This window comes from Aethalodelphis obliquidens, unplaced genomic scaffold (assembly GCF_003676395.1).
Source record: "Aethalodelphis obliquidens isolate GAN/ISIS:26980383/991018 unplaced genomic scaffold, ASM367639v1 scaffold66, whole genome shotgun sequence".
Taxonomy (NCBI): domain Eukaryota; kingdom Metazoa; phylum Chordata; class Mammalia; order Artiodactyla; family Delphinidae; genus Aethalodelphis; species Aethalodelphis obliquidens.
Genome location: NW_020838010.1, coordinates 3823899 through 3851897, shown reverse-complemented (window position 1 = coordinate 3851897; position 27999 = coordinate 3823899). Strand labels below are relative to the sequence as shown.

At 42.2% G+C, this 27999-nt stretch overlaps 1 protein-coding gene across 9 annotated transcripts in view; it reads right to left on the bottom strand.

Moving 5' to 3' along the window:
* PAK3 (p21 (RAC1) activated kinase 3) overlaps positions 1 to 27999 on the bottom strand; it is a 122228-nt gene that overhangs the window by 80991 nt on the left and 13238 nt on the right. For all 9 annotated transcript variants that reach the window (XM_027089475.1, XM_027089476.1, XM_027089477.1 and 6 more), the window contains one exon: positions 13935 to 14136. In XM_027089475.1, coding sequence (XP_026945276.1) covers positions 13935 to 14109 — 175 coding nt within the window. In that variant the 5' untranslated portion in view covers positions 14110 to 14136. The remainder of the gene's footprint in view (positions 1 to 13934; positions 14137 to 27999) is intronic.

The window sequence follows — 27999 nt, the reverse complement described above, 5'->3', positions numbered from 1 at the left end:
CCTCTTCATTATCCAGAATGACCCTTTCTCTGAAATACTCTCTGAAATAACCCTGTTATCTCATTCTCTGGGCCCAGCCTCCCATCCTGCTAGCCTTCTCACTCTTTCATGACCTTATTCCTATTTGACTTGTTCTTTGATGTCAACAAAACCTCCAATCCCTGGATCCTTCCATTTTTAGCCAATTTCTCAGCTTCCTCCTCGCCTAGACTCTGTGGTCCATCATTTAAACTTCTCTTAAGCCAGTGCCCTGGGAACTGTGCTCCTGTGACCCCCTCTTGCAATTCTCCCACAAAACCTTACCCTGACAGAATCCAACCGTGAAATCTCCATTTCCATACGGAGGCTGGTAAAAGTTGTTGGGGGAAAAAGAATCACACAGCCATGCAGATTGGTGCTTACTATAAAGGTCACGGACAGAATTGGGTCATCAATGGCACTGAGCAGTACCCTTCTTGACCCTGGCCAACTTCCTTTCCCACTGCTCTTAGCGAATATTCTAGAATTTCACAACTTCGCTCAAACTTCTGCTTCATCCTCTCCTCCCTTACTTTCAGCGTAAGAAATTCCTTCTACTTCACTGAGAAAAACGGAGGCCATCAGTTTGGAACTCCTTTGACTTCACTTCCTGTCCCGCTCCTATGAATTTATCTCCATCAGTAACATCTCCCTTCACATCTTACCGGAAACAGTGTCCTCTCCTACCTGAGGTTTATGCCCTCACTGGTGCTCTAGATCCCTGTCCCTCTCACTTCTCCAGGGGTCTCACTCTATCAATTACCTCCTATTTCTTCTTATATCTTCAATCTCTCCCTCTCTACTAACACTTTCTATTTGGCTTTAAAACAACATGCTGAGATTTCTTTAGTCCTTAAAAATTGAAACCTCCTGCCATCACACAGCTTTCTTTAGTTGTTATAGTCTCTCGAATTTTCCTTCTCTAGCTTAAACTTCTTGAAAAGGCAATCTAGACTCCCTTAACCCTCACTCTTCAAACCATGGCAATGAGTCTCTGAGGTCCCAAATTGATCTCCTCCCTGAAGACGGCCATTTTCCAGTCCTTACAACCATTGACCTCTCAGTCAAAACTGACATTGCTGACCGTGCACTTCATGAAACTAACTTCTCCCACCATCTCTCACACAATTCTTTCCTGGAGTCTATTCCTACATTTCTGGGTCTCTTGTAGACAATTTAAATAGTATTCCTCGGGAGCTGTCCTAGGTCCTCATCTCTTCTCATCAACACACCTCTCCCTTTGGTCACCTCATCTACTTGTACGGTTTCAATCACTATCTACTTCCGTGACTCCCCAGCTGGATCCCCAGCCCTGACCTCTCTGCTGTCCCCTGACTGAACACCTCTATTTGGATGCCTCATAGGCCCCTCACTCGAAATATTTTCAAAAGAAAGTGAATTCTCTACTGCCTTTCCCCATGTAAAATAAGAAACTACAACTCCTCTTGTGTTCCCTACCTCACCCTCCTCTAGTTTCTCTTGTCACCATCTGATAAGTTGCCTAGTTCTATTAGTTCTTCCTCATAAATGTTCCCTCTGCATTGCCCTCTTTTATTCTTACAACACTGGCCCTTAGGCCAGGCCACTGTCATTTCTCACCTACCTGAATCCCATAGTCTGACTTGTCTTCTTTCATCGCCCACCCCCCACCCACATTCATTCTTCTCCTGTGGCTAGAGTGATACTGTGAGACACAAATCTGATTATTATTCCCCTGCTTCAATGTTTCCGCATCGCCTTCAGAATCATATTCAAAGCGCTTAGCATTGCACATATAAGCCCTCCAGAACCCGATCCCCAAATCCTTCCACAGCTCTGTCTTCCATGCCTCTCCCACCAGCACTCTATGCACTAGCTATGCTGAACAACCTGTAGTTACAGTCATAGAACGTCAACTAATAGTGTGTCACGCCTACTGCCTTCATAATGCTGCTCCTTGTTTCTGGGATGCCACCCAACTTTTATTAGCTGGCTCTATTCCTTCATTAAGACTCACCTCAGTTGAGTGGTCACCTCCTCCAGGAAGCCTTCCCTAACTGCTCCCTTCCCTCAGTCTTCAATAGACGCCCCATCTCAGTGCTCACTTCTCTACTGCACTTACCACGCTGATCTCTACTCATTGACTGACTTGTCTGCGTCCCTCATTAGGCCATCAGTTCCTTAAAGGCAGGAACTGGGACTTATTCACCTCTGTACCCCAACATCTATCTAGCATAGTACTTGATTCAATAGATATTTAATGAATAAGCAAATGAACAAATGAATGGATGAATGAATGACCTTCATTATATGAAATGAGACCCAATATATGGAAACAGGTCATGCCTATTTGCCATTATGTGTTCATGGATAAGGAGACATTGATCCAGGTTCCCCAAGAAGGCTGGGGGGTGGGAGGGTATGTTTTAGAGTAGTTGTTATAGTTGCAATTGGCGGTGATGGCGTTGTTGCTGTTTTCCCCGCACTAGGGATGCCTCTGTACTCATTCAGGTATATCTCTTGCCTGGTGACACTTTGGGGCCAAAAGCATATATCGGCAACACAGTTGTGCAGGGTTCGAGGTACAGCAAAGCAACCAATTCTCCCCTGGATGAAATCCCAGGATGGTGCTATGTCTGCCTTCTGAAAGCATTTTAGAAATCTGTCACCTGAGTCTTCCTTGTTGTAGGAGTTCCACTTGTCATCTTCCCCTAAAATTCCTGGAAGTTTTGTTGGGCCTTCTCATTGGATGTCACGTCCAGAATTATTTTTTAGAACACTTTCTAGCTCCTTCAGAACAGAGCATGCAGGAAAAGAAAAAGAATAACAGGGCACAGACATAGAGAAATGCTTTCCTACGTAAATTTAGCCTAAAAGAACAGAACAATAATTATTTTTTAAAAAGCAATGGAAAGCACGCAAAGTTACGGTGTACGGCATAATAAAAAAAAGTGACATTGAAAGCCATATAAATACAGAAAGAGAAAACCAAAATATTATATAAAACATGTTTTTTAAATGCAGAAACAATTTTTCCAAAGGAAAAAGCACTTAGGCTGGCGAGTTCTAAACAGCAAGCATTTCACAGCCCTGGCTCTGAGGAACAACTCTCTCTTGCTACTGCCCCAGCTTCCTTTTCCTCTGAACCAGTCAGTAGGTCCGTTAACCAGTATACATGGAACTGTGGATCAGTGCAGTGACAGATTGTGTTGCGTGACTCATTAGGAACTAAAGTAATATTCTAAGTTCGTGATCTCATTGGGGAAATAAACTTAGCAAACAAGAAGCAACAACTGATACTACCAGACCAACGAAAATTCAGTGCTAAGTTGGGAAAAATAGAGTATAAATGCTATAGCATGTCAAAATAAAAGATCAGAAAACTGTGGCGGAGAGTGAGGGCTTACCGGAGAGGAGGTAGGATTTGGGAGATGGGTCTTAAAGAATGGGTAGGCAGGAAAGGTAATGGGTAGGCAGGAAAGGTAAGGCATCGCAAGCAGGAAAATCGGGAGAGGCAAAGCTTGGACGCTGAAATGGATACAGCACATTGACGAGGAAGCGAGAAGACAGAAGGGTAAATGGGTAGGGTGTAGTCTTGGAAATCAGGAAGATGAAATTGGAGACAGTGATAACGAATATGCTGGGAAAGGCTTTGAGCAGGTGGATGATATGATAGAAAAGGCGTCTTCTGGAAGAGAAGCCAGGTAGCTTTGTGCTGCTAGGGACACGTGGGATGGTAGGGGCAGGCTTCAAAATGGTCGCTGTTTCACACAGACTGAGGAAGAAAATGAATGGTGGGGATGGAATGGGAGGACCTATCTGCCACTGCATCTGTTGCCTCGTAGGATCACCTACTGGGCATTTCCTGCATAAACTGCGCGTCTGATTTCTGCACCTAGATTGAAAATTACCTGAGGACAGGGAATCTTATCGTATATGTAGTATTCCCCGTCCCACGACACACAGTGCAGAGCTAGGCACATAAAAAGCAGGCACAAATCTTTTCTGAGTAAAGCATATAAGTGAACTACAAAAGATGCTCCAGGTAAGCCGACATTAACATCCAATTCTGTTCTATCTCATTTTTAAATCGTGATAGCTAATAAACTAGATCTGGGCTCAAAGTCCACATGCAACTCAGACTTAGGCATTGGCTGGTTGCACATGTCTCTATCCTGTGATCTTCCAGAAAGTTCCTTTGAGACAAAGGAGGTCTAAAAAAACGTTTTGCTAGGAGGCTCATACTGGAGTTGCTGGAGTTGGAGCTCTCCTAGGAGGGTCGCTTGTCCTACAACCCCTAGCTTGACACTAGAAGCGCTCCCTCCTCTCCCCGCTTTGTGGCGCTCCCCCTACCCAGGTGCAATCTGTACTCAGTGTCATGTGTTCCTGAGGCCAAACAACTTGCGCCGACATGGGGTCATTTCTGGCAGGAGCAGTGAGGGTGTCAGGGTTAGAGATCCTTCATACTAAAATACTTGTTTTTCACCTCAATATTCCTGGGCTTTGCTCTGGGAACGCCATGTTGGAAGGATACAGAAGTATTTTTAAAGGGCCATTCATCTCCTATGGGTGACAACCTTTACTTTTCCCAACAGACGATCCTTAGTGACTTGGTCACTCTTTAGCTGGGTGAGAGGCGCATTCAGTGGTTCGATAATTTCTCCAATTTACTAAGAGGCAGTGCCTCACAAAGATCGCTTACAAAATGTTACCCTTGTGGTCTTTCAAGAATTAAAATGCCTTAGTGTCTACTTAACTACCAGGAAAGTAAATTAAGTACTGGAGTTGGTGTTTTTAAGTTAAAAAAATGCCATTTTGCTCCATCCTCTGCTTTGTGGGTCACTGAGCACACCGTTCCATAACTGCCTGCCTACCCAGCCCCCAGCCAGGAAAATGTCCGAGGTCTTATAATTCGGGTAAGAATAAGTATCCCGAAACAGTTCTTTCTATGGCAACAGCAGCCCTGCAGGTGGTGTCAAAAAGGCAAGTGTTCATTGTGAGGGCAAACAGTTCCAGGGGGACTGACTTCTGCAAGGACAGTTCTAGTGTCTGGCACTCCTGCTCTATACACAAATATCCTGTTTGAGGACATATTATGAGGGGACCCACAGGAATTCCTCACCTCCTGAATTCAGGAAGTGCATATTTTCCCTTACAGAGGGGAGAGATAATCTAGTTTTCCTCTATTTTTTTTTTTTTTGTAGAAAGAATGACATTTTGTGGACCTTCAGAATTTATTTTTCCCATTGGAAATACTTGAAAGTACTATGTGGTAACTACAATGGAAAGTTAGGCATAAAAATAGATTTTATTCTTGGCTCTAAGAATTTAAAGAAATTGATAGTGCAAGGTTGGTAAAAGATTTAAAAGAGGTTCTACATAACAGATATATTTCTGCTTAAACCGAGCATCTTGGGCAAAATACATACCGATTCTGAGCAGAAAAGGAAACCGATGTTGAGTAAATGAGGAAAAGGGCCCAAATCCTTAAATACTGGATTATGAATGAACCTAAAGGGAGGGATGAGAGGTGACTCTTGTCTTCTATTTTAATATAGTTCTTTATTTTAATTATAACAATATCAGATATTACTTTTGTAATAGAAAAAGATTTTAAAGGCAAAAAAAAATAACACAGGAATCAGGGGAAAAAATTAACTATTTTCTTTTTTTACAAAGGCTGTTACTTTCTGCTAGCAAGTTAGGCCCTCAGGAGGTGTAACTTATAAAAAGGCATGACTACTGTTGTTAACTGCTGAATGAGAAAATGGGTTAGATTCACCTAAGTTTCACCTGCTTCCATAAAAATTCCATTTCTGCATATTCCATTGGCCAAAACCTATTTTCAAAACAAGTCAGGTGACTCATTTTATGGCAAGTGGTATAATAGTCAACCGTCACTGGACCAGGAGTCGGGGATCTAAATTCTAGGCCAGCCTTGCTTTGTAATTAGTAGTGGGGCAAGTTTGTGGAGGTCAGTTAACCTCTCTAAACTTCTGCCTTCCTCTGCATAATGGATAAACCTTGCCCCCATCACAGGAGGTTTGAAGAAGGTGATTGATATGAAAGTACATTGAACGCTGGTAACACCCCTACAACTACCATCAAACACATCATCTCACTAGGAATATACGTATTAGCAGGGTGACTGTGTTTGCTGGAGAATTAAGTAATCTGTCACTTCTTAAACCCAGCTCTTCCATGCTATGAATGATGTCCTTGCAAATATAACTACCAAGAAAGGAGATTAAAGTGGGCTATCTTAAACATTCACTGCTCTTACGTCTTTCATTACATTAGCAAATGCCAGAAGTATATGGTTGGGAAGGCCCATGGTGGAAGGTTCCTTCACCTGCCTTCAGGTAGAACCTGCTAAAGTCATGAGACACCCCCCCATAAAGAACCTAGAAAATTTCACCCTTGGTAATTCATAATATTTAATCGGCGTATCTGGAATTTCTTTATGGCTAGTTCCATTCCCTCTGGTGGAACAGTAAGCCCATTTCCTCCTGTCAGGTCTTCAGTGGCTATGAAAAACAATATATGCTCTCCATAAACCAGCAGCCTTTAATGTATAGATAAAAACACAAAGTGGTACCCAATTCCGCAAGAGTAGCTACAAGCCCAATTCAGAGGTTGGGTGTTCCATGAGGATGACAGGGAAAAGGAAATGATGGTCCCATGTGAGCCCTTTTAGTGACTCCCACTCACATACAAGCAGACAGCCATCACCTTCAGTGGTATCATCTTCAAAAACTTTCAGCAAAAGTGATCATTCTGGCAAATCATTATGAACTTGACTCTTACCTATCTTCTTCCAGGCAACACACACCGGTTCCAACTCTCATTTACACCCAATTCACACATGCAACAATTTCAATGGAAAATGTTGGAAAACAAAAGGCAAATATGAGGCCATGTCCTCAACTGGACACTTCTGATCATGGGGATAACGATATAGGGCAAAAATACGTTTGAAAGGGGTGGAGGAGGCCTCATTTGTTTTGAGGAAAGCAACTTCATATCCCTTAGCTGGTGTCCAATTCACTCTCTTTGCAACCCTTCATCTTAATGTTTGATACATCTCTCTTGTCTTCCTCTCTTCTCATCCATTTCCTGTACCTTCTCCATCTCCTAATCTCCTTCTCATACACTACTTCCTCTCTCGATCTATTTCTCCCCATTGCTTCTCTCCTTTCATCTATTTATCTCCTAATCCCACATTCCATACTTTGCTTGAATTTGTCTGCTGGTTCTACTGGGCCACCATATTTGTGCTCAGTTTCCCTGTTTACGGGCCTTGAAGTAGAAACACGGGTCCTAGTAGATAGAGTGCATCCTTACCCCACCTTCTTCCCATTTCAAACACACGGGTCCTAGTAGATAGAGTGCATCCTTACCCCACCTTCTTCCCATTTCAAACACAGAGGACTTCTAGGAGTAAAGGAGTAGTACAGGAGGCTCTTCTCCGGGGCAGAGCACGGACCATGGAGGACAAGCAAGATGCCGTGCCCTTTCGCTCCCCAAAGGGCAAGGCAGTGACCTTCAAAGAGCACTCTTTGCTGAGCTGTATGGTCTACATTTGAAGAACCGAGAGGAATGTAAACACCATTCAGGATGTAGTGGTCTCTGACATCTGACTTTCTGCTAACAGAACCCTCAGTTAATTGAGACTCCCACTCATAGTTAGCGCAAGGAAAATAACCTTGAGCTACTGCAAGATCCCAAAGGGTCTTCAGCGTCACCGAAGAAAGACTGCATAGTGTTCAGTCTAGTTATCACACTAAGTATTTTTTATTGTGCATTAATTAGATGAAAGTTAATAACGTGTATTGACCGAAACATTTGAGTAACAAGACCATAAAGGATAACTGAGTCTTCTTTAATATAACTGTTGCACAGTAATGCTTCCTGCTGTGTAGTGTATATAGAAGATAACATACTCTAGGAGTTATCACAATAATGTGTATGCAATACAATAACAAAACTATACGGCACTTTAAGAACGTTTTCTTCAGTAAAATTTTAAAAAAAAGAACTTTTTCACATATATGAACACACTCAGTTTAGAACCTCGAGCTTCTAAAGTAAGCAACATGTAAGCCAATAAAGTACACATACCAAATGAGAATCTAACCACATCTCTCTTGTCAAGAATATTTTCTTGCCATCATTTCTTTCCAAAAAGACATGAAAAAACGTTTTCTTTCTTTCTGAGTGGCAATAAAAAGTCCCCTCTTCTGAAATTCGGATATGTTTCAAAGTGCACTGCCATCTTCGTAAGGAAAAATGAAAGCCACGGCTGGCTTTTGGATGCTAGGAACATAGTTTACCACCTATCCCTTTGTCTTGTTTCAAGGCGGTGTGACAGAGTAGCACAAGCACAGGGTTTGGAGTCAGAGACACCTGGGAGATTTCTGGCGTCTATCATTTGCTATGTGACCCTATAGGCTGTCTACTTAAACGCTTTGAGCTTAAATGGCCTCATCTGTAAAAAGGGGTTAATACAGAGTAGTTGTAAGGATGTAAAGATTCAATACGCATAAAGTGCCCGTCACACAGCTTGGCACATAGGAACTAATGGGTAAATGACAGATCACTTCCTATTCGTCTTGAGTTGATTTAGCCAACTATCCCCTCGTACGCCTCCAGGAAGGGGGGCCTTCACTTCCATGTGCAGGCTCACCAGCTCCCAAATCTCTCGATTTCCCACAAACAAAATGCACATGAACTGTGCTCACTAGAGACACAGCCCTTCATACAGCATTGCATGCCCCCTGAAGCACACCTAATGCTCTAGTACAGCACAAGACAAAGACGCATAAGCACGCTTCAGAAGACACAGACGTCACATAGGACACGTCACCTCCAAAGGCAGCCTCACCTGCTTCTTTCCCACATGTTCTTCCAAGCTTCCAGTCCTTAACATTGATTATTTTTAGAGGTACTACGCCATTTTCAGAGTCCTGGCTGATTCATTTGCCTCATTGCCTTTGCCTTATTGTTTTATTTATTCATGTATTTTTTCATGTATTTATTTACCCATCCATGTATTCATTCCCCACCTTGTTCCAAAATAGATATAAGACGGCTTACAAGAATACACAAAATACAGTATGATAGCAGCAGAAATCCGAAGTCGATATAGTGAGAGGAAAAAAAAATAGAACAAAGATAGGCACATAAAACGGAGCCTGGAAGAAAGCTATACAAAGTGCATACATACCATAGAGGCCCGTTACAAGTGCTAGGCAGGGGCCATACATCTGGCTCCACGCTTTCTAGTAGCCAACAAAAGAGAAACCTGATCAGTCTCACACTTCACAGGGTCCTTAAAGGAACATCAAACCACTTGTTCAGGATGTCCTTTTCCTGGTCTAAATTCTGAAAACTTTTGTAAGGTGAAGCATCATAATTTCGTGGCAAACTGTCCCTCTTACTTTGCTCTAACACCAAGATTCAGCTCCTGGAAAGGCCTCCAACCAAGACAGGTCCTCCACCTGGAAATTACTTTTACTACTTGTTTTTCTTCTACCTGTCTCTTGAAGTTCCATTTGGTCAATGAAATGTAGCTATTAAAGAGACCCCTTAAAACAAACAAAAACCTCTGCTGTCACCAAAGCAAGTATTTTCATTTAACTAAGGAAATAGACAATGTGACATTATTTATGACAAAAATTTGGATAGGATCCCAAATAATGAACAAAATAAATGGTTAAGTAAACCACGATGCTACTATATGATGAAATGTTATATACCGTCAAAACTTATATTTATGAAAGCTTTTTTAAAATATAGGGAAGTGTTCACGATAAAATGTTGAGTGAAAAAGCAGGATATAAAACTGTATACGTTATGATTTTTAACTATATAAAAAAGTATATGTATATATAGCCATTAAAAAAAGTCTGGAAATGAAGCCACTAAAATATTAACATTGTTTCTGAGATTTGTGAATATGGGTGATTTTTACAGTTTCTATACTCTTGTCTTTATTTTCCAAGTTTTTATCATTGATGAACAATTTCTCTATGATGAGAAGAAGAACTGGGCGGAAAAACACCAACCCAGTTAGTTATCTTTGGCTTGTGAAATTATGGGTAATTTTAACTTTTTTTTTTTTTTTTTTTTTTTTTGTGGTACGCGGGCCTCTCACTGTCGTGGCCTCTCCCGTTGCGGAGCACAGGCTCCGGACGCGCAGGCCCAGCGGCCATGGCTCACGGGCCCAGCCGCTCCGCGGCATGTGGGATCTTCCCGGACCGGGGCACGAACCCGTGTCCCCTGCATCGGCAGGCGGACTCTCAACCACTGCGCCACCAGGGAAGCCCTTAACTTTCTTTTTAAAATTTCCTGTAACTGACATATAAATTCTAGTTAGGGACAAAGTTACTTAAAAAAAAGAAAGAAGAATTCTAAAACCTAGTTTTTTAGTTGTTTGTCTGTAAGTTCCAGAATGATACAGATGTAATAACACCTCACAATTATTTAGCACTTTTTAATTTCACTTTTAATAGCACTCTGACATTTAGAATTACATTTGATTAGTAAAAATATTTTGCTAGGGAGGCCAGGTCTTATTATTTTCATTTAACAGGTGATGAAACTGAGGATCAAAAAAACTAAGTGATTAAGCACAAAGTCACAATAATCAGTGGCAGAGCTGGACTTGAAAGCAGGTTTCCAGAACCCAAGTAAGCCCAGTGCTCTTTCCATTCATTCAAGACTGACTGTGGTATAATCCAAGTAATCACCAAGAGGTAGAAACACAGAAATCGTAACCCTTCTTTACCTACGAAGATCAAGTTCCTGAACGACGCCCCCCCACCTAGGTAGGAGAGTTCAGCTGAGGAAGTTATAATTTTAGGAGGTGAAATAAAGGGCAGGGGAACTGAGGTCACGTAAACTTTTGAACGCCCTCATAAATATTTTTTTGCACAGTAAAACAATAACAGTACATTACATAAAAAGAATAACGAGAGTTTACATAGCTTAAATTAGTAAACGTGATAGGCTCTGTAGAGTTTCCATTTAGATCTTGAGACGGTTTCCAGAGGTGATGAGGATGTATCACTCATTATGGCAGTGGAAAATGGGGGTGACAGTGAAGCAATGAACAGAGGTGGACTGTTAGTCCAAATCATGGATCTTCGTGCTCTCAGAGTCTTCATCAAAGTCCAGTCCTGAGATTATAACAACTTGGGGCTTTAGCCCTACCAAGCAAGTGAAGTTACGTGGCATGACTTAATGACTTTGGCTCTTCTGAAGATGCTGTCTTCTCAAGTCTTTTCTGAAGACAGCTTGGCACTTCTGTATAGAGCTCAAATTAAACCATTTAAGTTTGTCTGAAGGCAGCTTCTCTGCTGTCTGACACAGATACTTAAATGGCAAGACTCAATGATTTAGGCTCCTCTGAGGTTGCTTTCTTCCGAACATGGTGTTGTAGAAAGACTCCACCTCTTTACAGAGTTCAATTAAATCGTTCAAGTTTTGTACGATGGCAGCTTATCAGCTGTCCAGCAATGGTATTAAACGGTACCATCTGATGATTTAAGTTCTGCCAAAGATGGTTTCTGTCCAATGTGATTTCTTTTGCAAGGCGTAATGTCACCTCTTTACTGAATTCTCGCAAATCACTCAAGCTTTGAACACGTAAGATTTGACATGTAAAGGTACCCATTTTTCCATTACTTTCTTGGGGAGGATTTCATCTTGTTCTTAAAATTTTTCTCCTGTTGCTTATAATTGTATTTGTCTGCAGTGCCATAGCTTCCTAATTATCTTTATCATCACTTATGATAATCACCTCTGCAGTCCCAGGAGCTTCCTGAGTCATCCTCCAGCCCAGCACATCACGTGAACCAGCATCAACCAGTTCAGATTCAACTTCGGCCAATGACGGCTCCTGTGCCAAATGTTCACCCTCACCTACAGGTTCTGTTTCATCCAAAGACTTTTTGTCTTCAGGAGAAATCACTGAAAGATATTTCACCATCTCTAGCCACATCTTCTCCCAGATCACATGAATGACAGGCTCTGTTAAACTATCTAATGCCTATTTTATGAAGAATACAGCATTGGTGATGGTGTAGGAATCCCATGCACTAGGATCTTCAGACAGATGAACCTTTGTGAGATTCTGAACCACAAAGTTATACATTAGTTTGGCCTAAGTCTTCCTGAATGGCTGGATCAAACACCGATCTAAGGGCTCCAGGACCTGAAACAAGCAACTGGTTCTAAAGACAACCTTAACATCAGGATGCACATTGGCAAATGCATCTGCGGCACCGAGAGGACAGTGAAGAATCAGTAGGGCTTTGAATTCAAGACTTTTTTTCTTGTAAGTAGTCTTGAGCTTCCGCAAGAAAGCACTGTTCAAACAATTCCTAAGGAGAGAGGGAGTCACCCAGGCTTTTCTCTTTGCACGCCAGTATACTGGCAACTTAGCTCGGATTCTCCTCTGAGAAGACATGGGCCTAGTTTTCTGTAGAGTGGTAATGGTTTCACTATGAGGTCATCTGAAGTATTAGCACAAAACAGAAACACCAGCCTCTCTGTTTTGGCTGACCTCATGTCAGAATCGGCTGGCTCGTGTTCTTCAAAAGGGCAGATGGGACTGTTCAAGGGCTTCCAAAGCATGGCGGTCTCGACAGCACCAAAGACTCGTGCAGGCACATAATCCCCCCTTCAGTCGCTTTCTACAGTTGTGGCAGATACAACACGGGAGCTGCAGGATCAGGTGACTTGGTCTCCGGGTCATGGTGCACCATACATTTCTCAACCCTTGCTCCTGGCAATACTTTTTCTTGGGACCCACTTCGGTATCTGAAAACATGTCTTCGAAAATTCTTCTTGCATGATGGCAGGTCCCTTGCATGGAGAGTGTTTTCTTATTCCTTTGCTTGTCTTCAATCCAGAGGTTGAACGTCATTTCCATCTTTTCCATCCTTGGGTCACGAGGGATAAAGCATCTCTTAAGTGACACAGGTCTACAAGAGGTGATAGTGGCCCTAATGAGAGTTTCAGCTTTCCTTACGGTACGAATTCTTTAATACCATATAAACGACCTACAAAGCTATCGTTTTACCTTTGAGAAGATCAAGAGCGTCCCTTTTCTCTTCAAGAGACATCACCCCTCTTACCCTTTAGCAACTCTCTCTGGTGCCAGAGTCCTTGTACTTGGCTTTACTCTCTTCCGCCGCAATAGTCACGTTTATAGAAGCCATGTTTAAGCTTTATGCTAATTAATGCAACCTGACAATTACTTACTAGAGATTTTATATCTCCCAATGTTACAAAGTGTCAGAGTATGACATTTAAGGACCAAATGGTATTATGAACAACACAAGGATAAATGATAGTATATTGTTGGGATACTCGGTGCAAAAAGGGCTGATTGTGTAGGGGAGGACTGTCAGAAGAATGGGAGAGGAAACAAATAGCTCAGAAGTTTCTTCCCACCTTGTGCTATAGTCAGAGAGACAATAACGGGGCACTTGGACTGACTTCCGTATACTCAATTCAAAATTTTCATGGCTGTCAAAAAGGTATACAGAAGTAAATCCACCTATACTCAAATTCCCAATAAGGGCAACTTGCAGTTAGGAAGGGATTTACTATAAATTCTCCTGTAAGTTATCAGAAAGAAAGTCACTATTCATATATTTAAGACAGTACTGTTGCTATGATTTCCCTTGGCTTACCACTATGAATTCGAGGCTATGTGAAAGGCAAACACAGCATAAGTGTATTTTCTGTAAACCCACAGTAAGTCAATCAAACATTATCCTCTGACAAAATGCAACCTCCGAAGGTGTAGATGTAAAGGTCAGGCAGGCCCTGAACAGCCCACGCTCAAGAAATGACTACTCGAGAAAGAAAGTGACAATGAAAGAATAAACTAGCCCCTTTTCAATGCCCGGTCACTGATACTTTACTTTTATCCCCTCCTCCTGGGAAGATAGAGCGAAGCCTGGCTTTCTTATTCTTCTCTTCAGGGGCCATGGGAAGTGGTTTGGAGCTGTGGTTGAGTGCCGAAGAATCCCGGTTGTTACTATTCATCCTCAGTGGGGGAGCTGGGGGTTTCTCTTCATTATCCAGACCGTCAGACATTTTCAGTTACAACTGATTGCACAGCTCCTAAAGACGAGGAGGAGAAAACAGGAGTTAAGGGAGGTCTAAAAGACAAAGTGGTAAATCCGGGGAGTCTAACATCTTAGAAACAAAAGCATTCATCTCACGTCATCTCAGGTTTGGCACTGACCATTTTGAGGGGTTTCTTTTCAAGAGGGAAGGGAGCTGCCTGCCTAAAACCCAACGATGCCATTTCCCAAAGAGGAAAGCGAAGGCAATAATGAATGGCTTTTCAATATGTAGACACAAACACCTAAGGTCCCTTCCTTTTCCCCCGGTGACACTCTATTTTCTGCTGTCCACTCAGTCTTTTAATGAACAGTTTCCAATCTTTCTTCTTTAAAAATTCTATCCTCATGATCGTGGTCAGGTAGCACAACTTCCCTGGAGTCTGGAATTGACACAGGCCTGGCTGTTGATACATAATGGCCCACAGCAGTCATCTGTTAGTTGCTTTGACACTGGGATGCCTTTGGCGCCTGATTCTTACCTGTGTACACCTGATCAACAAAACACACCGTACTGTTTTATGAGAAAGAACTGAGAAACAATCTAGTAAACCTGGTAGTTTCAGCAGAGTTGGGGTGGACTGCTAGGGGAAGAAATGCCCCATCTGCAAGGAGCAGGCAGAAGATAAAGCAGAGCCCAGTGCCACCATGAGCAAAGAGGAGTTCCAAGGAGAGGACTGCTTCGTGAGGAGACACCATAACCTTCCTCCTTGTCATATTTTATGTCCTGGAACAGGGAACAAGGGAGTTGACAGGGGTAACAGGGTGGTAAGAACCAGTCTCGTTTTAACAACTTATCTGCTCTTAATTTCATTCTTCTTTAGTATCTTGTGCTGAGGGTTCAGTACATTCAGGTTTCATGCCACTGGAGGGTTAAGTGAACTAGAAAAGCACAGACTCCACAAGGAAATGTTTCTGCTTCCAGCTGTCTTCCCATTCTCATTCAAGTCCTTGCATTAGGGCCCTGACACTTGCCATGCATGTCACGCATGAAGAGTACCTTCTAGGGGAGACAGGGCAAGGGAGGGAGGGATGGAGTGGGAGTTGGGGATCAGCAGATGCCAACTATTGTACATGGAGTGGATAAACAACAAGGTCCTACTGTAGAGCACAGGGAACTATATTCAATAGCCTGTGATAACCCATCATGGATAAAGAGTATGAAAGAGAACGTATATATATGTATCACTGAATCACTCTGCTGTATAGCAGAGATGAACACATTGTGCAAATCAACTATACTTCAATATAAAAGAAAAAGGGTACCTTCCAAGTGAATCTCCAGTTCGAATACAAGGAAAATCAAATCCCACTGCAACAAAATCTCTGTAATTCCATCAAGTATTAACTGGCACTAATTTAGGAGTGTATGAGCTCTCCATACACAACTTGGCATATCACTTTATTCCAGTAACATTTACTATTAACCAACCTAAGTACAGCAACCACAAAAACAGGGGTCTCCTCATTACCTGCTACAGTGAGAAATAATCTACCTTAACTCTTTTCAGCCCTTCAGTGGTTACAATGTGTTTATTACTTTCAGTAATGAATTCTAAGTTACATTATGTTATGTGGAAATTTTTACTGTTTTAAATTTTCTCAAATATATAGAGCCTGTACGTATTCAAAAATAGCTGAGTGTCAATTAAGTTTCCCCATCTGCACAGGTGACTGCCAACTAACAATGATTGGTTTGACCTTGGTTTGGACAAGAGATCTCTTTTCCTTTGCCTAAGTGTCATGCCTTGCATTATCTTAATTAAGACCCAATCTGTATTTTCTTTTCAGGAATCATGACAGTGAAATTATCAGTAGTAAATGTTGTCACCACCAGCTTGATTAAGTCTCATATTTTCCTATACGGGTGAAACTACAGCACAAGGTAAAATGAAAACCTAGCCGTGCTGTCAAGGATCAATTATATTCATAGATACTGCTGGTAAATATATGAAATCAGTGCTAATGGGTCTACATTCCCTTTCACATTTTGATTTTGGTCCTTCTAAATTCATTCTTTCTCCAGAAGAAAAGTGAGTTTAAGACTGACTTCACCAGTGGTATTCTGTATCAGACGGGTTCATGGTTTTAATTTAGTCACTACAAAGAATTTGCCACCAGAATAAAAGCACTATATATTTTTTGTGTGTGTGCGGTACGCGGGCCTCTCACTGTTGTGGCCTCTCCCGGTGCGGAGCACAGGCTCCGGACGCGCAGGCTCAGCGGCCATGGCTCACGGGCCCAGCCGCTCCTTGGCATGTGGGATCTTCCCGCACCGGGGCACGAACCCGTGTCCCCTGCATCGGCAGGCGGACTCTCAACCACTGCGCCACCAGGGAAGCCCAAAAGCACTAATTTTTTCTCTGTGTGTGCTTTGTCTGTTTTACTTTTCTGGGTTCAAAAATAATGCCTGAATATGTGGTGATTATTAACTAAAGCTCAACATACAGAATCTAGGTTGGTAAAAATAATGAAGTCTGAAGGTTATTGCAAAAGAACTGAGGATTCTAGGTAATACCTAGAAAATAGTGAAAAATGTGTCTCAGGAAGAGAAAGCCACCACATTCTGGATGATACCTATTTTCTGAGGACATGTTAGTTAACTTGAGATGACAGAAGTCAGAGAAACATACATACCCTCTTTAACATGATATACAAAGTTGACCTTACACAATAAGGCAAGTAGGAGTCTGAGCCAGTCAGGGTTCTAGTGCACCTCCGTAATCCAAAATACTAGTCTCCTTTGTTCTGGATAATCAGGTGTGGGTAACAGTGGCCTTTTTTCTTCCTAAATATTCTCTCTGGGTAGAGACTCAAAAGGTAGATGCCCTGTTTCTTTTTATGTCGGGAAACAAGGGCTACTTGGGATATAAAATTCACACTATACTCTCCCATAGTAGACTAGAAATCCCTGCCCAGAATTTGAATACCACACACTTGCTGCGGTCCGTATCACAGGCATTCTGCAAGGGACCCAGCTTAGATGGCCCACCTTTCTACTGCCCAGCAAACTGGAATTGGTTTAATTCCATTCAACGTATCAGGGGATTATAAGAGGGGCTGGAATAAACCTCTTTTACAGATGTTAATGAAATTGAAGAATCTTTATCTACTTCCACAATAGGAACATGAAGCAAATAATCACTCCGTTTACCTAGACATTTCAGATTTGCTTTTGCTCAAATTATCCTGCTATTACGTCAGTTCTTCATGACTACAAGGCACGACCAATCTTCATCTTCTTCTCACGATTCCAGATAATTCTGAGCTGGTGACAAAGGAATAGGGCTGGAGACTCTTGTTATCTCTAACTCACCTTCAAAGCAAGTGCTTCAAAGCACACTTTTCGGTGACCGATGGAGAAAGGGTAGGGCCCTGTAAGGAAGCCTTGCTGTTAATGTGTTTGCTTCCCAAGTGGGAGGTGTCTCCGACTATTCCACAAACGTAGGAAAAAAAGGGGGATTCTATTCTGTTATGTTTGTAAACAATGCTGATTTACTAAGCCACGTCCCTCCCCTGAGACAGCTTTCTACAAAGGATACTATTAATGGACTGCTGGTTCAATCTGCCTATGAGGTCATTATTTCCAAGATCTTGAAAGAGACTATTTTGTTTGGGGCGGCTGCAGGCTCTATTTCAAGAATTGTACAAAAGTGCCATTATTCTCCAGGAACCCAATCGAAAAACTGTTGATCTTTAAAGTTTAACTGTTGTCGTTCGCTTCTGCAACACAGCAGAAACTTGCAAGTGCAGGTCACGCTGGATCCAGCCACAGGCCATTTCATTGCACTTTTAGAATGTGGCTCTTAGCACTGAGGAGGAATCTGAATGGACAACCAGCAACAGTTTGTCTCTGTTCACAAATTGCTTTCAGACTTGGCTACTAGGTTTTTCAGAGAGAATTCAAATGGCTTTTGTGGACAGTGTACTTTTTGTCCAGCCCTTGGGACTGAATGTGGCTTACCGATGCTCTGTAATTACAATTGAAATTCATCAGCGGTAAGAAATGAGCCTCTTGTCTCATGATAACCAAGAAGCCAGAACACCCCTCTTTCAGAGTACTAAGAAAGATTAATTCTCTATTTCCTCCTCTCCTTATCTCCCTTTTCTCTCGCTCTCTTCTCTACTCCCCACCCTCACCCCCCAAGTGCAAGGGCAGGCACGCACACACAGGTGCATACACACACACACACACCCCTTCACTGAGTTGCCTTTTGACACAGAGATTTGCTGCAAAGTACTTCAGAGGAAAACTTTTATCAAGGTGCATGGCAACTTTAGATGAAATGATTAGGCATTATAAATAACTGTCATTATTCTCTCATTCTTCCAAAGTGTATTCTCTTAATGTGGTGACAAACTAAACCCTCAGAGAATGTTCAGTAGGTTACAAAAGAAAGCCGCCAGCCTGCATGTTCCAGGAGTCAAGGGGAAAGACAGGTGCTCAAGTATACTCTAGCTAATGTGGCCAAAATTCATATCATGGCATATGTGTTGAACTGGATACAGTCAAAAATGCCAATCGTGCCCATTTGCCACAGATGCTCTACCCAGGTGTGTGAAGGGTGAGACTCCAGAAATACTGGCCCTACAACTTGCAAAGATCATCTATTAAGCCATTAGCAACTGCACTAAATATTTTCGTCAGATCTGGTACCATCAGAGACAGCCCATATGTCTGTATTATTCTGTCTGCTTTCAAAAATCTAAATAACTGTTTATTTGCATATTTCCCCAATGAGAGACAAACTAATAATGGTCTCCTTTCAAATACAAAAGCCCAGGCCAGCAGATGCACAGCCATGACCTAATAAACCCAGAGGTAAAGCTCCCAGACCACCAACCACACAAGGCCATTACTATAAATTGGTGAGCACATCAATATCGCTTATCTCCCTGTCATATCAAACTAGAGGATCTAACACAGGAATGAGATGTAGCCCAGGGGAAATTTCCAGGGTGAACTTCCTAATGTTTCTGAGATACCGACATAAAGAACAGGGCTGGCTGCAAGACACCTAGAGCTGATGAGATGACAGCTAAGAGCACACATGAAATAAGACTGATTTTAGGATCTCAAAAATGCAGTCAACAAGTCAAAGAACTCTCACTATGTTTAGACATTAACAGAACATGAGAGCGTTTCCAATTTCTAGAATTGGGTCAATCTTTTTAACAAGAATTAGCTCTATAGATCAAGAAAGAGTGAACTTTAAATGACAGCTTCCAGACTTGGAGGTATTAAGTAAACATAGATTTAAAGTCAGCCAATGTCTCCTTAGACAATGATATCAACATTGGACTGTTCTTCGTATTTCAGGATGAGGTTACTGCTTTTACTATAAGAATGATGTATACACCGAATTATACTTTGGTGGTGGGAAAAAGGATCCAAGAGTTACTTGCTGGCTCTTTCTTGGGCTTCCTTGTAAACAGAAGCAGACATTTTCAAGATGGCTAGCTGAGCTTCCTGGGATAAACTGTGATGGGGAAACAAATGATGCTTTGCTAACTATCCTATGCTGATACTAAACCCACTTTATCTTGGACACATTCTTAGCAACTGAACCAACCAGCCAGACACTTATGACGGACAGTGTAAGAAGATGTAGTGAACTGTTTTCAATTGCCAAAAAAAAAAAGAAAAAAAGAAAAAAGGAAAAAATCATCTAGCCTTCTACAAAGGGGACAAGGTATTATCATTTGAAAGAATGTTTATACCTGGCTTTACATTCTTACAGCAACTTGTATCTGAAGATTTCTATCAACTTTTCAGACATTATTTCCCATAATATGCTAAGATGCCAAAGAAGAGAGAAAGGGCTAATTTTATAGGGAGGAGAATGAGCCAGGTCTGGGTCCCTCAGCAGCCCTAAACCCACACTCCCATTCCCAGACAAGATGGACGAGAGCCCGACCCCTAACAGTAGTCAGCCAGACGGGCCCAACTTAGCATTGCCACCATCTTGTCTCAAATTGCACATAGTCATGAAACATGTCATTCCCCTCACTAGATCATAAGCTCCTTGAGGGTAAGAACCCCTCAGTCATAACTATAATGCTTTCAAACTGCCTAGTACAGTGCCTTGTTCCCAGGAGGCATTAAATACACATGTGAGGGAATGAAATGGAACTCTATAAGTTCTATGCCTTTGGTGAAGCTCTGAGTAAGTTTTTCATGGTGTTGAATAAGCCTATATGCCTACTCCAAGCAGGTCTGAGCTAAGAAGGCGTTTGGAAATTTTGGCACTAGTCTAACTGCCAAGCAATTGGGCATCACGTAGACGCCAGCTACCCTCGGATAGACGCCATCCGTCAGCGGCGTCGACGCCATCCGTCGATCCGTAGACGCCAGCTACCGACAGCTCATTTTTTACTATATGACTTCATAATGTCCAGGAGCTTATTTGAGCTCTTGCTCTTATCTGAGCCGGACACCAACATGTGAAGAAGGGAGCACCATCCCCATCTTCCATGTGAGGAATTAACAAGGCATAGAGGTTAAGCGACTTCCCCAGGGTCACAAAATAATTGAAAGAACTGAGACCAGAATCTCGAACTCTCCTCAATTCCCCTCCCATGACACCATTACAATATGGATTCAAGTAAACCCACACACACACACACATTCTCTCTCTTCATATGTGCACTTTCATCCTCCCCGAATATTCATATGACAGTTCTAGCTTTTTCATTTCAACCCACTTCAGGCTGGTACTTACCGATTTCAACTGCTTGTCTCATCCAAAGACCCAAGGCTAGGAGATTTACTGACAGAACTCCAAGAGGATTCGTTGGCCGGTAGGACCAATTCTTAGATGGCCTTGTTTTGGGGCTTGTCTGTTCTGGGGCACTCACCAAGGGAACTCTGCTATCAGAGACAGGGGTGTGCTGTTTCAGAAAGCCTGGCCTGGGAGATACCATTACAGCGTGTAATGGAGGGAAGCCATTTCAAAGATCATTTGATCAGGAGTTGCTGAGCTACTTGTTAGGCAGATTTGCAAAAGCAGCCGGACAAGTAAGGGAGGCACTAGCTCTTTTTACAGCCGCCTCATTTCAATCTTAGATCCTGCAAGAGATAGCTCACTACTGACACACATACAAGGCATGGTCACACAGAATACGTTCATGCTCTCTCTCACACACGCGAGCAAATGAGGTCGGTTCCGCTGTAGTCCTGTTCTCTGTTATGAGTGGCTTCCACTGTTTGTAGCAGGAACTTCACAGTAATGAAATCCAATAAGCCAGCATATTGTAGTTGCAAATTTCAATAATAGCTTGCAAATAAGGTAATCGATAGGTATACCCCAGCATCCAGACCTCATACACTGCATATATTATAGGGGGCAAATAGTTCCTATTCGAATGACTTCTTAAGCTTCTAAATGTATTGTGTATGCTGCGTGAGCCAATGCCAGGAAAATGCTAATAATCACCTGACCTGTGTTTGTATTTGCAAACTGATGCATTATCACAGGTTTCAGCTTTTCATTTCCAACACTGATGCTTCTAAGAAGAGAAAATAAGATGCATAAAGAACAGAGGTAGAAATTTTTGTAAGCGTTAAAGAAAATAAAAGATGCCTCAAATAAACGTGTGGAAAAAAGAAAAGGGAAGCAAAACCTAGTAATAGAACATTTCCTAGTTCTCAAAAGAGAATGTAGTATCCTTGGAAGCAGTCAGATGGAAAAAATTAGATGCAGACTAGCAGCCCAAGTGAACAGGATATGGTAAACCAACATCTCGAGTCTCTGGGGTTCTAGCTGCTCGCTGTTACTATGCATGGGTGATAATTATACCCTTCCCTGATCCACTCCGGCAAAAGAGCCACAAATTCCCTCAAACTCAAGCCTAAAAATTCAATTCCCAAAGTTGCTAGGGCTTTTTGTATACCAGAGAGATGTCTGGACATCGTTTTCGAACATGCGCCTTATGGCTTATCGTCCTAGGAACTTACTCTATTCTCAATGTTCTACACCCAAATCGGCCTTCTATGGGGAAGGTGCCCATTGAATATTTGAAGAGAAGAGTTACATGGGGTCAACTGAGATCTTAGCATTACATATTTCTAAACTAGGAATTTAGATCATTGTAGCAAAGCTCATATGCTACCCGCTCCCAGCAAATAAAAGACATCCTGCCAGAACTGGAGGTCAAAGAATTTGAGCTGGTGCAAAATGCAGCAACTCTTCTTCAAGCTTTTGCCCCTTAACCTAAGTTTACAAAAGAGCTGAGCATGTGTCTCAGCATCTTATTTGGGGGCTATGGTTAAGGATGAGGAAATACTATCTATTAAAAACAAAGGGCTTCCCTCAAATGCTGAAGGAAGAACGGGACGTGACCAGGCCCAATTTCCATCTATCCCACTTCACAAATGGTAGGGGACAAACATCCAGCTGGCCATAGCCTTAGCTGCAGGAATTCCCCATCTCCTACCCCCACCTCTTACTGCCGCCAAAGAGGATTATTTTTGTCTTAAAAAAAGACTGTCCATGGGTCTAAGAAAAGATCGTAATCCACCCAATGAAATGCCTCTAGAAACCAGAAGCCCGAAGGATGACCTCACAGTCGAGCATGCTGGCTTCCCTATGGCTTTCCTGTACCAGGTAAGTTCTTCACTTACAAGCTGTCAGATCCACCCAGTGAGTCATTCTCCTTGCTGCCCGTTACTCAGCTGCTACTGTCCACTTCTATAAGACGTGGCTCATGACATGCAGCAGATCCCTCCTCCAGCACTCGATCAGCTATGCTGCCCCAGTGCTCACCCACACACACAAAGAGAAGGCTGCCAGGTACCTAAGTCTTTCTGGAGCCTGGAGAAGCCTCCAGGCTGAGAGCACAGGGTCCAGCCCCCACTTCAAAGGAAGGACATGATAGCCCGGTAGGAAAATTGCAGATAAAGCAGAAGTAGGGTTTGTTGCAAGGAACGCGAGTCAGCAGGCCTGAGTTCCCAAGGACTCCTGTGGAGGTGGGACTGTGGCCTAGAACACATCTTGACAAACATTTGGGGGAAGAAAAAGGGAAGGAAAGTTGGGTGTTTATAATAAATATATATAACTCCATTATAATTCTGTATCAAGCAATGGTCATCTCAGAGTGTTCGTTCTCCTTTAAGATTGAGCCTAGGGTAATTCCCTGGTGGTCCAGTGGTTAAGACTCTGTGCTCTCACTGCAGAGGGCCCGGGGTTCAATCCCTGGTCAGGGAACTAAGATCCTACGAGCCGTGCAGTGTGGCAAAAAAAAAAAAAAAAAAAAAAAGATTGAGCCCAACACATTCCCTGCACTCACAATCATGGCAGCCAACCACCAGCAGGTTTGGTGGCCTTCTGCAGGTCTCCTAGACATGCCCTACACTCTTCTGGCCAGCTTAACTATGAGGGTCTATAATGAGGGTCTATATGAGGGTCTTCATGCACAGCTGTATAAAGAGAGGAAAAGAGAAGATCTTAGGTCAGCCTAACATTGCTTTTTATAGGAAAAGAAACCAGTTACATGCCTTCCTCTTGTGGCTTGTTGGCTGACTTTCATTTCAAAGAATCCTAAGACCAAAGCAGAGACCTACTCCCCTTTAACGGTAAGGCGCTGCGTGTAAAGAGATAAATAAACGCCCAGCTCTGAGGGACATTATAGACTTGAGCAGTGGGTTTCATCTCTGGCTGCATACTGTATATAAAAGGTATATTAAATACACAGATAAAAATATAACTACAGAACCAGGGCACGTGTATTACAAATTGAAGGGTGCTACAAAACGAGGGACTGAAGAAGAAGGGAAGACTCTCCTTCACTGACTGCTATCCTATCGGATGAGAAATCAGTGCCAATAATCATACCTCCCCATATAAGGAAAGTGTTTGATGTGGATGTTCCAAAGAACATCACTGTCCTGCCTTTCATCTCCATGCCACCAACATTCGTATGTACCAGGTACTGTGTCAGGTACAGGGGGTATACAAAGAGAGGTGAATGAAGACCAGTCCCTGTCTTCAAAGAGCTCACAGTTAAATGAGGATGGTAGACAGGCATACCTACAATAGGGAATACAACGGATGCACCCAGGTGGGCACAGAATGCTTTGGAAGGACACAGCAGAAAGGTAACTGAGGTTCTCAAAGAGATCAGAGATATAGTACTTCAGCAGGGCATTGAAGGATGAGTAGGAAAGCACTAGGTTGTTGTAATACATTATTCAACAGTATATTCCAGCAAACAAATACTCCAAGCATGCTAGATTACGTTTCTTAGCCTTAGGCCTCTGTTTCTGCTGAACTAAGTGATGCTGGTGCTATGTAAGAAAAAGAACAGATCTTAAACCTCTGGAAGAAAGTAACACGTATGAGACTTTCAAAGGCCAGAACACTGGCTTCTGGTGAACTATGGAAGGGATCAGTAAGGGTGACACAAAGCATTTTCCAGAACTGAAGTCATATATGGGCAGAACAGACTTCTTTGGGGGAAGTGTATTAAGAACATAACACTTGGAAAAAGAAACTACTTCCTTTCATGCTACATTTAAGAACTAAGTTGCATCTTGCTCTGCAATTTTAATTTTTGGAGTTGATTTCTGGTTAGGTCTTTTTATAAACCCAAAAGAATTGTCTCCAACCAAAGAAGAATGGCTACTTCTAGCCCCACTCCTGGATTGTTCTGTGATCTTCAGATAATCACTGAATCTTCATAAATAAATTCAATCTTTCATTCAGCATTTACACGGTGTCTAGTATGTGCCCAGGAAGGCAGGGGATGCTTTGGAAGGCCAGTGTAGGAAGGGTAGCTAATACTCCCCAGAGGCATCAGAGGGCATTACACTTGAGCAAGGTATTGAAGGGTAAGGAGGAACTCACCAGGGTCTAGGGCAAGAGATGAACAAGTTAGAGTCCGCACCCTCAAGGAGACAAAGTATAATGGGTGTTGGCCATGACAACTCAGGCCAAAGATGACAACAGTTTGCTACTGAAGGGCAAGAGAGGGGCTCCCAGCAGCCTGAAGAAGGATGCTTCACAGAGGAAGTACACTGGAGCTGAATTAGGAAGAACAAATAACCAAACCACGGGGAGGTCACATTTCAGGCACAAGGAACAACATGTGCTAAGGCCGAGAGGAGAGTAGAGACAACATAGTGTATTAGAGAAACTACAGGTAACTTGGTGTGACCGGAGCAAAGAAGAGGGATGCGAAAAATAAGACCAGTGGAGATCAAATTAAGAAGGATCTCGTATGCCTTTCTTTGGGGTTTGGACTCTTCCTGTCTAGATAAAGAGATCTCAAACAGTGGAATGGCATGATTAGCTTTGCATTTCAGAACTATTATTCGGGTGACAGTGTAGCAGATACAGCAGGTTGAAGAAAACTTGGGGAATTTTTTTCCCATGCAGTGGGATGTTCCAGGTAGAAACATGGGAATAATTTTGAAAAGAGACAACTCTCAGAAAAGGAGCCACGGGAGAGGAAGCACAGGCAGTATGGGAATAGAAAGACAGGAAAAGAGAGGTTTCAAGAGGGGTCTCTATTTTGGACATTGGCCAAATATGGCACGGATGCTAGACCTGGTGTGATTAACGGGTCTCAGCACCCCAAATGGAAATCTGGGTAGAAATATATTTCTATCCCAAGAGGCCCAGAGGAATGTGGGAGGACTGATTTTTTTTTTTTATACTTTAGGGGTTTTTCCAGCTTTACTGAAGGATAACTGACAAATATAAAATGTACATATTTAAGGTATACAGTGTGATTAATGGTTTGGTATATGTATACTATGTGAAATAGTATACATATACCAATTAACATACAATTGTGGAACGTGAAATACAATCACGTTAATTAATACATCCATCACTTTTTTGCTTTGTTTTGCTTTTTGATATGTCGAAAACACTTAAGATCCACTCTCTTAGCAAATTTCAAGTATACAACACAGTATTATTAACTACAGTCACCATGCTGTACATTACATCCCTAGTGTAGCCTTTAGTTTTTTTCAGGATTCCAGACAGAACCGTGCCTCAGTTTCTGGTCTTTTCGGAAACGAGAGTAAACAACTAGCTTAGAATGGTGATTAATAAAAAAAAGCTAATGAAGTTGGTATGCTGATAACAAATATGATTATGCGGGAGATGAGATATCACCTCACACCAGTCAGAATGGCCACCATCAAAAAATCTAGAAACAATAAATGCTGGAGAGGGTGTGGAGAAAAGGGAACCCTCTTGCACTGCTGGTGGGAATGTAAATTGATACAGCCACTATGGAGAACAGTATAGAGGTTCCTTAAAAAACTACAAATAGAACTACCATATGACCCAGCAATCCCACTACTGGGCATATACCCTGAGAAAACCATAAGTCAAAAAGAGTCATGTACCAAAATGTTCACTGCAGCTCTATTTACAATAGCCCGGAGATGGAAACAACCTAAGTGCCCATCATCGGATGAATAGATAAAGAAGATGTGGCACATATATACAATGGAATATTACTCAGCCATAAAAAGAAATGAAATTGAGCTATTTGTAATGAGGTGGATAGACCTAGAGTGTGTCATACAGAGTGAAGTAAGTCAGAAAGAGAAAGACAAATACCGTATGCTAACACATATATATGGAATTTAAGAAAAAAAAATGTCATGAAGAACCTAGGGTAAGACAGGAATAAAGACGCAGACCTACTGGAGAACGGACTTGAGGATATGGGGAGGGGGAAGGGTGAGCTGTGACAGGGCGAGAGAGAGTCATGGACATATACACACTAACAAACGTAGTAAGGTAGATAGCTAGTGGGAAGCAGCCGCATGGCACAGGGATATTGGCTCGGTGCTTTGTGACAGCCTGGAGGGGTGGGATAGGGAGGGTGGGAGGGAGGGAGACGCAAGAGGGAAGACATATGGGAACATATGTATACGTATAACTGATTCACTTTGTTATAAAGCAGAAACTAACACACCATCGTAAAGCAATTATACCCCAATAAAGATGTTAAAAAAAGAAGCTAATGAAGTTGGTATGCTGATAACAAATATGATTATGCGGGAGGCCCCTTAAATGAGCAGCCACTGGCCCACCAGTAATAACCGTATTCCCAAGAGAATAATAACACGTTATTCTGGTTTTGGCCAATAGGACAGCCCTTATCAGTTTTATAGAAAATTTTTCTAAAGACTCTACCAACAAACATAAACATTCTACAAAGACTAAATAACTGCAAATGGTCCTCGAATATGTAACTTCTGTATAAGTCCATATACAAAGAAGAGAGAACAAACACAGTGACACAATGGAGATCTCGGTAAAAATTAAACTAGGAATATCTAGTAGGAAGCAAAACAAATATCTAAGCACCCTGTCTTTATTACATAGCAAATAATAAAAAGCTGAAGGAAACATCAATTCACATGTGGTGGGAAAAAAATCTCTCCCTAGCTATATCTATTCCTCTCGATAGAGAAAGCAAAATTAAGACAAATATAAACGTAGCAGCAGTTCTAACATGTGTATTTGGCATTATGGAATGGTTCAGTTGAGAGCAGGACACGTGGGCTGAAAATATTAATTTGGAGACCATCAGCATGCGAGTAGGTGCAATTGCCCAGGAAGAGTATAGAATGAGAGAGGAGGAAAGACCTCGGGGGAACACCAACATTTTGGGGCTGGAAGAGGAACCAGGGATCCTCGAGAAATATGCTTCAAGTAGAGGAACTGGCTCTGTGACATCATGGAAACCAAGAGAAATGTATTTCAAGATGAATATGGCTATGAGGCAAATGTCACAGAGAGGTCAAAAATGTTCTTATCTTTCTGTCCTCCCATCCTTTCCCTAGAGTTCACTAAAATTGACACCTTGTCATTTTCAGGTCAGAAGAGAAATG